The sequence below is a fragment of the Hydra vulgaris genome, chromosome 09 (assembly GCF_038396675.1).
Source record: "Hydra vulgaris chromosome 09, alternate assembly HydraT2T_AEP".
Lineage (NCBI taxonomy): Eukaryota > Metazoa > Cnidaria > Hydrozoa > Anthoathecata > Hydridae > Hydra > Hydra vulgaris.
The window spans coordinates 42,451,782-42,466,799 of NC_088928.1; the positions used below are offsets into that span (position 1 = coordinate 42,451,782).

Genomic DNA, 15,018 nt, shown 5'->3' on the forward strand with positions numbered 1-15,018 from the left:
TTTTAAGGTCATGATATATTTTAAATGTATTTAAAACCACATAGCTTCTTTAGTTTAAGCTGTACATCAAGTGTCCGGAGTTACCCGCCGTCCGGGGCTACCCGACTTTCCCCAATATACTCTGAAGCTTGTTTTTCTCTGTTTGCAAACATAAATTCAAGTAAAAGTTGTTTTTAATTTCTCAATTTAACTTCAAATTAAATTTAATTTGAATTTCTTTTTTATTTTAATTATAATTAAAATAAAGAAGAAACTGATGCTCAGGACAAAAGAAGACAAAAATAAAACTCGCATGTTTGATGTTTGTCTTATGTTTTATTGAATGATGCCCACACTCGATTTATGGGATAGCGTAATTGGTTATAAGTATTTGGTTATAAAGTATTAAGAAAGTTGTGGACGACCAACAACGTCAAGTTTTTTTTTTTTTTTTTTTTTGCGCATTAGTTATCGAAGCGAACGGACGTGTTTTTTTCTACAGCGTGTTTAAATTATTATACAAATATGGAAATTTCAAGTAAAAACATAGAAAAAATAATTACCAACAAGTTAGAAGAACAAAAAAAATATATTTTGAAAGAAACAGAGAAGTTGTTAAAAGATCAAGAAAAAAGTTTTGCATCGATTATGAGTGCAAACTAAAAAATATTAACGGACAGAATTGAAAAGTTAGAAGTTTATGTAAACAATAACAAATCTAATATGATGAATATTCAAAAAGATATAAGTGACCTTAAAACAACTCTAAACTTCCAAGAAACAAACCTAATGGAAAAGATTGTACAAATTAAAAAGTGTTATGATAAGGATTTAAATATTTTACACAAAAAACAATCGAGTTAGAAAATAGATCTCGTCGAAATAATCTACGAATAGATGGAATTGAAGATAAACCTAACGAAACATGGAGTGGCTGTGAAAATACAATAAAAAATATTTTCAAAAAACAACTTAAAATTGACAACGAAGTGGTTGTGGAAAGAGCGCATCGAGTGAGCAAATCAAGAGAGTACCAAGAACTACCAAGAACAATAGTTTTGAAGCTATTAAATTACCAAGGCAAAAGCAAAATTCTAAACGCCGTGAAAAACTTGCGTGGAACTGGTATATTTATTAATGAAGATTTTGCAAAGGAAATTATTGAGAATCGTAAAAAGTTATGGGAGGAAGTAAAAAAACTATGCAGTGAAGGCAAGTATGCTATTATAAAATATGATTAGAAACCCAAACATTACGTTTTAAAAAGAAATTTTTCTAAAAATTAATGCCCCTTAAAAAAAAAAAAAAAAAAAAAAAATGGCTGGGACTAGTGATTTTGAATCCATAAGTTTCAACTTTTCTAAAATAAATAATAATGAAAATTCAAAACCCGATATGGATTGCTCATATCACTATCCAGGCGAATTAGAAGGGTTTCTTTTTAAAAAAGTTTTAATAAAATTAGAATTCTCCACGTAAACATTCGAAGCCTCAATAATAATTTTGAAAAACTTCTTAATCTGTTAGAGGAAACAAAAAATTGTTTTAATATAATTTGTTTGACTGAAACATGGATTTCGAATAATTTAAATAATACTTTAAACTTTTATATTCCTCATTTTAAATTAATTTCTCTCCAGAGACAAGTAAATAAACGCGACGGAGGAATTGTTATATATGTAAATGAAAACATTGTTTATTATGTTAGGGGTCGTCCATAAAGTACGTACGCCAAAAATTTTGAAAAACTGAAGAATCAATCTACTGCAGTGAAGCTTCCTCTCATAAACGAAAGATTAGATGAGGGACCAGAAGCTTTGTTAACATCCGATGAAGCAGAAAAAATAGATTTTTTTAATCAATGAAACACTAGCTACTTCTTCTAAATTTGATATTCAAAAAAGTGAAAAACCACAAACAAAAGTACCAATTGATCAGCCGCAAAAACCTCATACTCCCCAACAAGAGAAAATTCAAACTGAAATTTCGCAGTTAAAAGAGCAGCTGTTAACATTGGTAAATGTGCGCCGTGCAGGATTGATAACTGACGAACTTAAAATAAAATTAATTTTTGTTGAAAAGCAAATAAAAATAAAACAAACCCGTCTTAAAAAAATGAAACGCGAGGCAATCCGTCAAAGACAACGGAGAGCAAGTTTGAAACGAACACTTAATGATATTGTTGACGACACGCCCTACTTAAAATCAAAACTTTCTAAATTCAATAGAGAAAATAATGGTAGACCAGCTGTAATTGAAGATCAGCCAAATCTTCTTAATGCCATCGTTAACATTGCATCAATAGGAGCCGCTGCTTGCGATCGACGAAGATCGCAGGAGTTACGTTCATGTAAGACACTTGATGACTTAAATAAAAACCTACTAAAACTGGGTGACTGTTTATCGCGATCTGCAACATATTTAAGACTGATGCCTAAGCGATCAAACACACTTGAGGGAATACGTCACATTAAGACAGTTCCTGTGAAATTAATCAGGACTGCTAATACAGCTCGTGATAGGCATATTGAGACTGGATTTCCATTTGCGTGCATGCAATACATGGATAAAATTTGTTCAATGTTTGGTCCAGATTCATGCTTTTATTTAAGTCTAGACGACAAAGCCAAAGTACCATTAGGATTAGCAGCTGCAACAAAACGATCACCAATTTTGATGCATCTTGATTATTAAGTACGTTTGCCAGATCATGATTTTTTAGTGGCTCCCAGACATAAACTTATACCGTCTGTTTATGCAGCTTGTATTATTGATCCAAATAAATTTGCTGACGCAGTGTCTTATTCTGGACCAACGTATATTGCTATTAGATCTATGAAGCATGGTAGCAGCACTGCTTTTACTCATGGCCGTGATTTGGAGCGTCTTGTTTCAATTGAAAATTATAAGCTTCACATTTGTACTCCAGAAGGTCAGGTAAAAATTATATTTGTTTCTGCATGTGATGGAGGTTCTGATGAAAATCCAAGGTTTCCCAAACCATTGCAAGTTGCAATTGCAAGATTTATAAAATAGGATTTAGATGTCTATCTAACAGGAACTCATGCACCTCATATTATATAACAGCATATAACAGGGTTGAAGGGCGTATGGCTCCGCTGAGTCGAGAGTTAGCAGGATTGGTTTTGCCACATGATCATTTTGGGACACATCTAAATGCATCTGGAAAAACAATTGACGTTGATTTAGAAAAAAATTTTTTTGCTAAAGCTGCTGCAGAAACTCTAGCAGAGGTATGGTCTGATATATTAATTGATAGCTATTCTGTTTGTGCTGAATATGTTGAACCTTTCCAGCTGTCCCCAATACCAGAGCAAGATTCAAAATGGATTGAAAATCACGTAAGACAAAGTCAGTATTTTTTAATGATCGTTAAGTGTGGTGTTCCGAGTTGCTGTAAATCTTGGCGAAGTTCCTGGAAAAAATATTTTCTTCAACGTTTTTTACCAGGTCCAGTTGTAATGTCTCATGCTGCTGAAGGAATTTTTATTCCTGAGCCAAAGGTAGTACGAAGTATTCCTAAACCTTAATTTTCTTCTCTAGCGCAGCGCTTGGGATATATAGGTTCAAAAATTTCTATGGAAGCTTCCTTTGATTTGTACTGCCCATCAATTTCACAACAAAAAATTGATCAAAGAACTTGCAAAACCTGCAAAATTTATGACGCTTCTAAAGCAAGTGTTAAGCGTCACAAATGCGTGTTTAGAAACATAATCAACACTACCTCTGAGGAAAATAAAAATGACGATGAAAACAATGATACTCATTTAACAGTAAATGAAAGTAATTCTGATCAAATTCATGTCATCGAAAACATATTTGATTGGGTGAAATCACCCTTTGATTTAGATCACCAACAATTTAAATTAATTGATTAATGAAGACTATAATATTAATTTTGTTTATACAAAATTAAAACGATGTTTTGAAACCTATAAAGATAACAGTTTTTTTTTAGTTTGTGAATACTTAAAAAAATTTTATCACCCTGCCCTTAACCACAACCTATACTTTAAAGGTACCAAACAAACACTTTTGCCAGTTTGTTGATTTAAAAGTTTCCTGTTTGCCAGCAAAAGCGCTTAAAGATCAACTGCACAAATTTTTCAACAAGTCTTTTTTGTTTTATTTTGTGTAAACGATCTTTTAAATGATTGCAAAGTAATACACTTCACTGTCACCTTGATGTTCAAATTTTCAAACACTAAATTGATTGCTTGCATTTTTTTAGCTGAAATACTTTTCAAAAATTTATTTTTTCCAGTTTTCTCAAGCTTCTTTGTTTATTATATTTATCAAAAAAATTACCCTAGATAAGATGATGCTATTTTGTAACGTGACATTTTTTATATTTAAGAAATAATAACTATGTTCTCATACACAAAAAATTTTCGTATTTATTTAAGATTGAGCACAAATTTGTTTTCCTCGCGGTAATTAATCTCCTACTTTAATTGCGATACAACAACATAGGTGGAGGGTATGCAAAAAACTGTGAAAAAACTATCCAGGCTGGATATAATCAAAACAATTGTTTTGACCATCGCAAGCAAATCTTTTTGAATATTGCAAGAAAGTACAAAAATTGTGCATTATCATTAAAACTTTCCCTATTCCTAAATAACTAATAAACGCTTAAAACGTAACTATGAGGTGCCATATAAACGTTCCTGCCTGTTTATTTGAAACTAAAAACCCACAACATTTTTACCAAGCCCATTAAAACTTATTACGTTTTTATTGTTAAATTTAAACACATTTTACTAATTTTTAAGTTCCTTTGATAAAAAGAACTTTAAAGTTTCCAAAAATAAATTGTAATTAGATCTTCTTTAAGGGCAAGTATATTTCCCTCCCTCCTCAATTGTCATTTCATAGTGACGGTCATGATTTTATTATTTTAAAAAAATTATTTATTTATTATTATATTCAAAAATATCTTGTTATTTATTAAAAAACATCTAGCTATAGATAAGTATTTGTGAGTGGTGATAAGTTAGAAATACAAGCATTAACTAAGAAAAATTACTTTTTTTAATTAGTGCGTACGCACTTTTATATTCAACCCCTCCCCCTCCCTCCCCCCCCCATACGCTTTCGTACGCTTTTTTGAAGACCCTCCCCCTCCCCCCTATGAGCGTAAGTACTTTATGGACGTCCCCTTAGGAATGATTTAAGTGTATCTGATGGCGATAAAGAAATTTTAACTATTGAAATTATAAACAATGAATCAAAAAACTTATTAACAAGCTGTTGTTATCGACCACCTGACGGCGTGAGTAAGAACTTGAGCATTTTTTTTGAACAAAGTATTTTTAAAAAAGGTATTAAAGAAAAAAAAAGATTTTTATTATTGGGGACCTAAATATGAATTGTTTTCTATACGATGAAAATAATAAAATTAAAAACTTTTACGATTCTTTTTTCGAAACTGGAGCAATACCCTTGATTAATCGTCCAACAAGAGTAACAAAAAACACAGCGTCTTTGATTGATAATATTATTACAACAGATATATCCAACAATGATATCCAAATAGGTATCCTAAAATCGGATATATCTGATCATTTTCCAATATTTTTGTTGCTTAAATCAAACTCTGAAAATATAACCAAATCAAATAAAATTAAAATACGCACTTTTAACGAAACCAATATAAAACAATTTAAAAACCAATTATCCTACACAACTCCTACACTGGAAGCATTTTAACTTTAATGATAATGCAGATAAAATTTACGATAGTTTTTTTAAAATATTTTATTTCGTGTATGACGCTAATTTTCCTATCATTGTAAAAACATTAAATCCAAAAAATATAAACAACCCATGGGTGACCAGGGCCCTGGTCACCCATCAAATTTTTTAAATCCCCTAGGGGATTTAAAAAATCATCAAAAATAAAACAGAAGCTTTATATAAAATATCTTAAAACAAAATCATCTGCAAATGAAAAAATATATAAAGAATACAAATACCTATTTGAAAAAGTTTGTAAAAACTTGAAAAAAAATTACTACTCAAGACTCATAGATAAGTTTAAAAATAACTCAAAACGCACTTGACAAATAATGAATGAAATTAGTTGTAGACAAAAAAGATGCTCAGGTTCCCTCCCCCAAACAATTATAGTTGATGACAAACATATATGCGAATCAAGAGCTATAGCTCATGAATTTAATAAATTCTTTGTTGACATCGGTCCCAAACTAGCAAACAAAATTCCTTATACAAAAGCTACATTTAGAGATTTTTTAGTACAAGTGGATAATTGCACTAGTTCCAACGAGTTATCTTCCGAACTATCTTTTCAAGAGTTTGGAAAAGCTTTCAAAACTCTTTAAAAAAATAAATCAACCGGAGCAGATGACATAAACGGTAATATAGTCATAGAATGTTTTGAATACTTAAACGAAATCCTATTTAAGGTCTATGGAGCATAGACGCCAAGGAGTTTTTCCTGAACAACTAAAAATTGCTAAGGTTACTCCAATTTTAAAAGAAGGTGATCAAACAAATGTCAGTAATTATCGCCCTATCTCTGTCCTCTCCACATTTTCAAAAATACTAGAACGTATAATGCACAATAGATTATACAGTTATCTTCATTCTAATATTTTTTTATACAACTATCAAATCGGCTTTAAAAGAAATAATTCCACAGAACATGCAGTTATCCAATTTGTACGTGAAATCTCTAATTCTTTTGAAAAGTCTAAATATACATTAGGTGTTTTCATCGACCTTTCGAAAGCATTCGATACTGTCGATCATGAAATTTTACTACAAAAGCTAAAATATTATAGAATAAATTGCAAAGTTATAAAATGGTTCAAACGTTATTTATCCAACCGTAAACAATTTGTTTTCAGCAATAATGATCATCCAAATAAATTTCTAAATATTTCATGTGGCGTTCCACAAGGTTCCGTTTTGGGACCACTATTGTTCTTGATTTACATAAACGATCTAAATAAAGCTTCGAATTTAATGAGTATCGTGTTTGCTGATGACACTAACTTATTCTTTTCCGATAATAACATTTACAAACTCTTCTATACTATGAATGATGAACTTAAAAGTATATCCAAATGGTTTAAATGCAACAAACTAACTCTTAACATTAAAAAAACAAATTGGGTTCTTCTCCACCCAGTTTCTAAAAAAGCTTATTTACCCCAAAGTTTGCCTAAAATTTTTATTGATGATGCTGAAATAAAAAGACATAATGTAACAAAGTTCTTAGGTGTTTTTCTTAATGAAAACATCACATGGAAAACGCATATCGGCTATATTAGTACAAAAATTTCTAAAAATATTGGAATTTTATATAAAACCAAAACATATTTATGTAAAAAAAGTCTAACTCAACTTTACTACTCTTTAATTCATAGTTATTTAAATTATGCTAATGTTACATGGGGAAGCACTGAAAAAAGTAAGTTAAAATGCCTTTATCGCCATCAGAAACATGCGATCCGTTTAATAAACTTTGCAAATCAATATACTAATTCCAAACCACTTTTTATTGAAATGAAAGTTCTCAATATTTATGAGCCTAATGTTTCTAATGTTTTGTGCTTTATGTATATGTGGAAAAATGATATATCTTTACCCGTTTTTAAAGATCTCTTTTGTTTGAAACCAGTAAATAAATATACACTTAGAAACAATAATTTTATACATAAGCCCTTTTGTCGAACCAAGTTTTAATCAGTTTTGTATTGCATATCGTACACCGTATCTTTGGAATAAAATTGTTTTGTCCAATTTCGACATGCATTTTACTTTTCCCATTTTCAAATATAAAAATTTATTTATCTTAATGGATGATGTAGTCAGGTTTTTTTAATTGTAATTTTATATTTTCTTTATAACTTTTATTGTTAATTGCGTTTTATTTTTTGTTGATTATGTTTTGATGTAGTTTATATACACATGCTTGTAAAAGGTTCTGATGATAAGATCAGTACGATCTTCTTTCAGAAACCTTGTTTGTGTTTGTGAAAGTAATTTATTTACTACGACAACAAATGTAAACTAAAAGAAAAAAAAAAAAAAATTTTAGTAATGTAATGAACAGGTGAAAATAAATTTACTCAGCGTCTTATTCAAAAGAGCTTTCAAATTAAATCAAATGTATTCTGAAATAGATTTTACATTTCATGGAATATTTACATATTTACAACGAAAACAGTGCAATGCTGAAATGAAAAACTTTAGGTAATAATAATAAATTAAGAAGTTTGATATATCTAAAACAAAATATACTTATTTAATTTATTTTTGTATATTTATTTTTAAATATTTCAAAATATATGTATAAAAAAAAAAGAAAAAAAGAAAAAGGTGTATATTGGAAAAAAAAAATGGAGAAGAGGCAAGTGTTACACAATTTGTTTTCTGTCCATCACAAGTAGAAATGTGTTTCGTAAGAAACACATTTCTACTTTTGATGGACAAAAACAAAATTTTTACTTCAATTTTTAAGTTTTCAAAGATATTTTTAAAAGTTTTAAAAACCATTTAATTGGATTTTAAAGAGCAAAGTAAAAGCAACTTAACAAACTTAACCAGTGCTTACGTTTTTGTACGAAAATTTAACCAGTGCTTACGTTTTTGAACGAAAATTCTGAGCTAACGTCTAATTTAAGTATAGAGATGTTGGATTCATCAAGGAAGCGATATTTATATTAATATTTATTGGCGTTAATGAGATATTTACTAAACCAATTAAACAATATTTTGCCAAAATATAGTAAGCGGGAAAACTAAAGAGCATAGAATCTCGCGTGTTTAAAAAGTAAATATTATGTAACAGATACCGTCAACTCGGATTATAAGTGTCGTATCAAAAAATTTATTAAAATTATATATAAATATGTAATTATCTAATATGTTTACATTTAATATTTTATTATTGAAAAAAAAAAAATTTTGTGTAAGTTTATATTGTAAAGTTATGTAAAAATAATGTTAAATTTAACTTTAAATTTATATATGTTAGAAGCAATATTGATTTTTTATATTCGTGAAATTCAATGCTTTTGTTTTAAAACAAGAAATTTTTTGGGGAGATGAGAACAAGAAATAGTCAAATAACGTACGTACTCGCTTTCCTTTTTTCCCCCCTTATTGAACGAATTTGTAGATATTTGGGCAAGCCCCCCTTGCCCATGTCTGTGTACGTACTTTATGGAAGACCCCTAATTGAAATGATTTTTTAATTTTTAATATTTTAAAGTTAATATGGCACCTGATGGGTCGCGAAGCGGAAATAAGATTTTACTTATTTTTTTCGAAAAAAAATTTCAATTTTAATATTTTAAATATTTTTTAACCGACACAAGTTAGCATTAGTTAACAAAAAAATATTTATTTCAAATTTTTTTAAATTTGCCTTTTTACATGCAGGATTTTAAGGGGTAAAAAAAAACCCGTTTTTCACTGAATCTTTATATTACATACGATAATTTCCGAATTTCCGCAATTTTTTTGCATATTATCAAATAAATGATAGGTTTTTAAATTAAAAACCAAGAAAAAAAAAACAAAAAACTTTGGATCATTGTTTTTGTGTATCCGTAAAAGATTGATTAATTAGATCATGTTACTAAAGAGGTAGAGGTAGCTAGTTTTTTCATTTATTATAAATTTTCTATGATAAATAGACTTTTTAGAAGTGAAATAATATTCTGGCTACCTCTGTAGTAACATGGTATAATATCAATTCATTGTAGTGGGTTTTATTAAAAACCGGTTAGTTAAAAATAAAAAACATATGCTATAAAAAACAACACTAGATGCGGAGCAGTACGTTTATTCCTAGTCTTTAAGTTATAACTTCTAAGTTAAGCGTGGTTTAATGTTCTAAAATGGTTACTTTTTATCTCAGCACACTTTTGTTTGATGATTTTCCTCCATGGCATATTTTCACAAGTAAAAATGTATTTGCGTGTGCTTTATTTTTGCAGTCCACGTTTTTATCAATTTATGCTGGTTACACAGTGAGTTTTAACATTTTTGAAAGTCTGCCTTTCTATTTTAAAAATTTTGTGGTAAAATTATTTTGAATTTTGTGGAAAAAGAAAAAAGTTGTTTCTAACTAAATATAAAACATTAAAAATTAATAAAGTAAATATCTCTTGTGAGTATAATATGTTTTATATATTAAGTTGTTATTATTTTTGTTAAATAAGCTATGGATATTAAGCTATTAAATTATAATATGATATATTATAGTTTTATGGCAGGGGGGGGGGGCAAAAACGTTTGGGGCAGGGGGGATAATTATTTTGGGTTTTTCTGTTCCCAGGCTCCAATCATCGCAATTTTTTGCAAAGCATCCCTACTTGAAATAAGTATAAACATTTAATGTTTGGAGTTTGCTCCATGTCTGGAAGTTAGCTATCTTAAAGACCAAAAAACGCTGGATCCGCCCCTGTATATATATAAGTAGATTTGACATACATAATACATAAGCAGATTTGACATAAGTACTACTATGTAATACATAGTAGCACTTATGTCAAAATCGATTTTTCAATGGCAGGGTGAACTTTTTTCAAAAGATGTGCAAATAATAGTTCATTTCGTGCTTTTTAGGAAAAAATTCATCAAACTACATACAGGAGTATGGGGTTGAAAAAAAGTCATAACCCTAATACACATACATACATACATATATACATACATATATATGAAGGCTCCAGGGGAAAAACGACGAGATTCCGAATTCGCCTAAAAAATTGTGCTAGTGCCATCTAGTAGCATTTTTTGTCACCTTTCAGAATATCGTATTACGAAAAGGAAAAAACAATGGCAATCCTACAAAAAATGCACTTAATATACGCACACGTTTTTATCAGTTGTGAAAATTTTGTTTGATATATCATACAAATTCGTGTGGTATATCAAACGAAAGAGAATTTAAAATACTAAATAATAGTATAAATAACTCCATACTGCCAAAAACGGACTTAACGCATATCCCTTGTATACCGACGATATACATATTTATATATAGACACACACACTAATTGTTTTACTGTTTCACAAAAACACTTCTAAGCTTGACATTTTTGTTAGTGTTGTATATGCTTTAATGTTTTTTTATTTATTTATAGTGTACCACAAACAACACCTAAATCAGAATAAACAAGTTGTTTCGAGATTTACTCATTGATATGAACAGCACGACTACAAGAGGGGATATAGATTTTCAATGAGAAATCTGAATAACTATTTGCAATCATTACTAATAATATTTAAAAAAACCATACTTATGTCACAATCTGAACATATAATTCATATTGCTACTTTTATTAGGTATTTTAAGTATCCTCCAATAAATTCTTTGTATGAGAGTGCTATTGAAGCCAGAAACGAAAGCAAAACTGCACGAGTTAGTCATGCGCGTCTAACTTTTTTTTTGGCAGAAAACACTAGGGATACAGATTTGGTTGTGACATTTGATATGTACCTCTATTGAGTGTTTTGAATGTTATGCTATTGTTAGTAGTTTAGACTATTTTTGTTAATTTTTTATTGATGAAGAAATCTCAATATAGTTTTTAATAACGATTCAAAGTTTTGTTGTTTTTAAAAAGTATTTAAGAAATAATTTAATAAATTTGAACTAGAAACTAACTAATCTAGAAAGATTCATCAACTAAAATGTTATACTGATAAGCTGTTCTGCGTTAAACTTTTAAAAAATATAGCTATTTTCACAGCCACAGATTATTAAAAGCATCTATTAGAACGTTGAGAAACTTTGTAAGAAACTAAAGAACAAAGAATCAGGTGATACCAGATTTGTTTATAATTTTAATAAGTTTATATTTAATATTGTTTATAAATTTCTAAAAAATCTTGTAAGATTCTATAGAATGTCGGCACCTACTGTTTTTTTAAATAAAAATATCCGGACATATGTAATTTTCCGGATAAGTCAAAAATTAGTCCGGATGAATCGAAAAGAATACAGTAAACTGTTTTTTTTATAAAAACGGATATTTTTCTTTTAAATGTAGAAATTCGATAAATAATCAAAAATTCGATGTCTTGTGAAAAAATCAGCTCAATGTGTTGAATACTTCCTTATTTATTAACTTAGTTAGAGTAATATGGTTTTATTATTGAAAAAACACAGCTCAACTGTAATTCAGATTGGCACTAAGTGACAATTTTTGGCTAAGGCAAGAACTTTGATAAAATATAGCCTTAATGAAATTATAAAATAAATTATAAACTTACAACATCATTTGAAAATCGCTTATATTTATAAAAACGACATGAGCGGACGAATTCTGTATACATTTGAACTTACGAGGAGAGCAAGACATTCAAACAAGACTCTTTTAACGTTGTAAATTCTGTAAACTCGTAAAAAATTGGGTTAAAACAAATTGAAATTAAAAACGAATTAGATTGGATTCATTTTACGAAGTTAAGCTATTTTATTCATAAAATAGCAAATAGTACTACTATTGAGACTCCAAAGAAAAATATTTTTTGCATACAATCCATTTAGTACTGACCAAAAAAAAAAATTATTTATTCTGATATCTTAATGAGTATCTAAAACAAGAACATTTTAAAATTTTTAGAAACAAACACAAAAGATAAACAATGAATAAACAAAAGTTCATCAATTTGAGGATAATAAGGTACCTAAAAAACCACAAAAAACTATTAAAAAATAAGAAAATAATAAAGATAAAAATTTTCTATGATCAAAAAGATTATACTGGTTAAAATACAGATCAGTATAACAAATAATTTTACTTCTTTTCACTATATTTCTTGAATCAAAGTAAAAATTAATTACAAAGTCTGACATCAGTTTTAATCTATTGATTTTATGTGTTTGAGCTAGTACCCAATATGAAAACCAAGTACAATATCTTCTTTGAAGGACCTCAAATCAGTCATCATTTAAATCCATGTTACTCCAGTTGAACAAAAAATAAGAATAATTACCATCTCGGTTGACCTGGTGGAAGCATGCCGGGTGGAGGACCAGCCATCATACCAGGAGGAGGTGGTCCACCTCTTCCATATTGCTGAGGAGGAGCACCCATTTGGGGTGTCATCACTTGTTGACTTGGACCACCAACCCCACGAACAGGCCCTGCTAATCCAACAGGAGCACCCATTGAAGGGGCAGGTATGCCTCTTCCAGCAGCTCGCCCAGCACCAGTTCCAGCACTAGCACTTGCAGCAGGAGTTTTGTTTCTATCTTCTTTTGATGGTGGTGCTTCAACAGTCATAGAAACTAAATGTTCACCACGAAGTAAAACCAATCCTAATGCACGTTTTTCTTCCTTTTCTTTTTCAACTCCTTTGTTGGTTTTTGGTTTTATTTTTCTGAATTCGTCACAATCACCGAGAATCAAATTCATGTGTTTATCAAATGCTAGAAATGTTCCTATAAATGTTCTTCCATCTTGTAGTTGACATCGCATTCGATAGTTTATATGCTGGAGCATTTTCGCACTTTTTCCTAGTTGTGGCATGGTTAATTTTTCTACTTAGCAAAAACAAAAATAAAATATATATAAAAAAAAAGCAATGTAAAAAATAAAAAACAAATAGAATACACACACACACACACACACACACACACACACACACACACACACACACACACACACACACACACAGACACTCATGCATGCTAGCAGAATAAATAAAAATATTAAAAGCCAAAGTAAAAAAAAAATCAAAAAACTCAAGATTAGTCATTAAAATTGTTATTTGTGTATTTTTTAAAAAAAGTAATAAAATTTGGCAAACTTATGCAAATAAAGTAATGGTTTTAAAATTTAAGTGACATTTTTGTGAAAGTTTTTAAATAGTAAAGTAGCAGAATTTTTATTGTAAAAGACTTTTTTTTACCATAATTCTCTTAATATGTACTTTTAAATATTTAACAGCATTTTAAAATTGTAAAGTGTAAAAATAAATTATGGTCAAAGCAAAAAAAAAATGTTTGCACATAGACCTTGATCTTCTTGGCAAATACTATTAAATAAACCAACTACTCCTAACCTCTACCTATATTCACAACTTTGTTTTATATCTTTTAGACAAACACAACAAATTTACTTATGTTATAATATTTACTATTATTATATTATAAAAGTTACTATTATTATAATATTTAGCAGCAATTGATAGATTTTAATTGATAAATCTTTTATTAAAAAAAAATAACATTAAGATAGATTTATGTATTCAGTTGATATTAGCCCTTTAGTTCATAAAAAAGAGAGGAAGAGAAACAAAACACCTCTTAGGTTTAGGAATGCTATAATTTCCAACAGGTATCATTTAAAATAATATTTTTAAAAAGACATTTACAGCTGCATGGATTTATTAAACTTTTTTATTAGTGGACTTTTATCAGCGACACATAGTTTTTACAATTTTACGATTCAAGTAGAGAATTCTATTATGAAAACGTTGAGTTTTTATATTCTGTTTAAGGTTTTTTTTATTGAAAGGTTTCTATAAGCAATTAGTGAGAATTATAAGAAAGCGAAAGTTTGTGATTTAAAGTTTTGTGTATTATTATTGTGGCTAAGCAGATGAGTCTTAAACAGTCTTAAATATCTTTTAGCAAGTGCCTTTATCTGTTGCTTTAGCTAATGTGATTTTTCTATATTGCTCACGTGCACTTCCATTACTATACAGAAAATATATTCATAAAATCAATAAAAAATGTTTCTAATTTTAATGTAACTTATATTTTTTAACATCTTCTAAAGAAATTTTGCTTTAACTAGATTAAGGATTGTCATCAAACATCTATAAACTTTGAAAATAAAATACCTATAGATAGGTATGCATTATGGAGGAAAGAATCACTGTGTGATTGCACATTTTAATTTTTGTTTAAGTTAAAATAAAAGAAAACAATAATAATAAAAATGCATACATCGAACACCATAAGTTTTCATTTTAAATATAACACATTATAAATGCGCATATATATTTACTTAGGCCATATTG

General features: G+C 28.9%; 1 protein-coding gene across 1 annotated transcript; it reads right to left on the bottom strand.

Moving 5' to 3' along the window:
• Positions 1–12,712: 12,712 nt before the first annotated feature.
• On the bottom strand, positions 12,713–13,570 carry LOC100207593 (small nuclear ribonucleoprotein-associated protein B). Its single transcript, XM_065805777.1, has one exon. It carries the CDS (start codon positions 13,518–13,520, stop codon positions 12,981–12,983), a length of 540 nt encoding a protein of 179 aa, XP_065661849.1. The 5' UTR covers positions 13,521–13,570; the 3' UTR covers positions 12,713–12,980.
• Between the last annotated feature and the right edge of the window lie 1,448 nt (positions 13,571–15,018).

Excerpts from the sequence above, each read along its gene's own strand:
- LOC100207593 (XM_065805777.1), bottom strand. The coding sequence starts at position 13,520 with ATGCCACAACTAGGAAAAAGTGCGAAAATGCTCCAGCATATAAACTAT.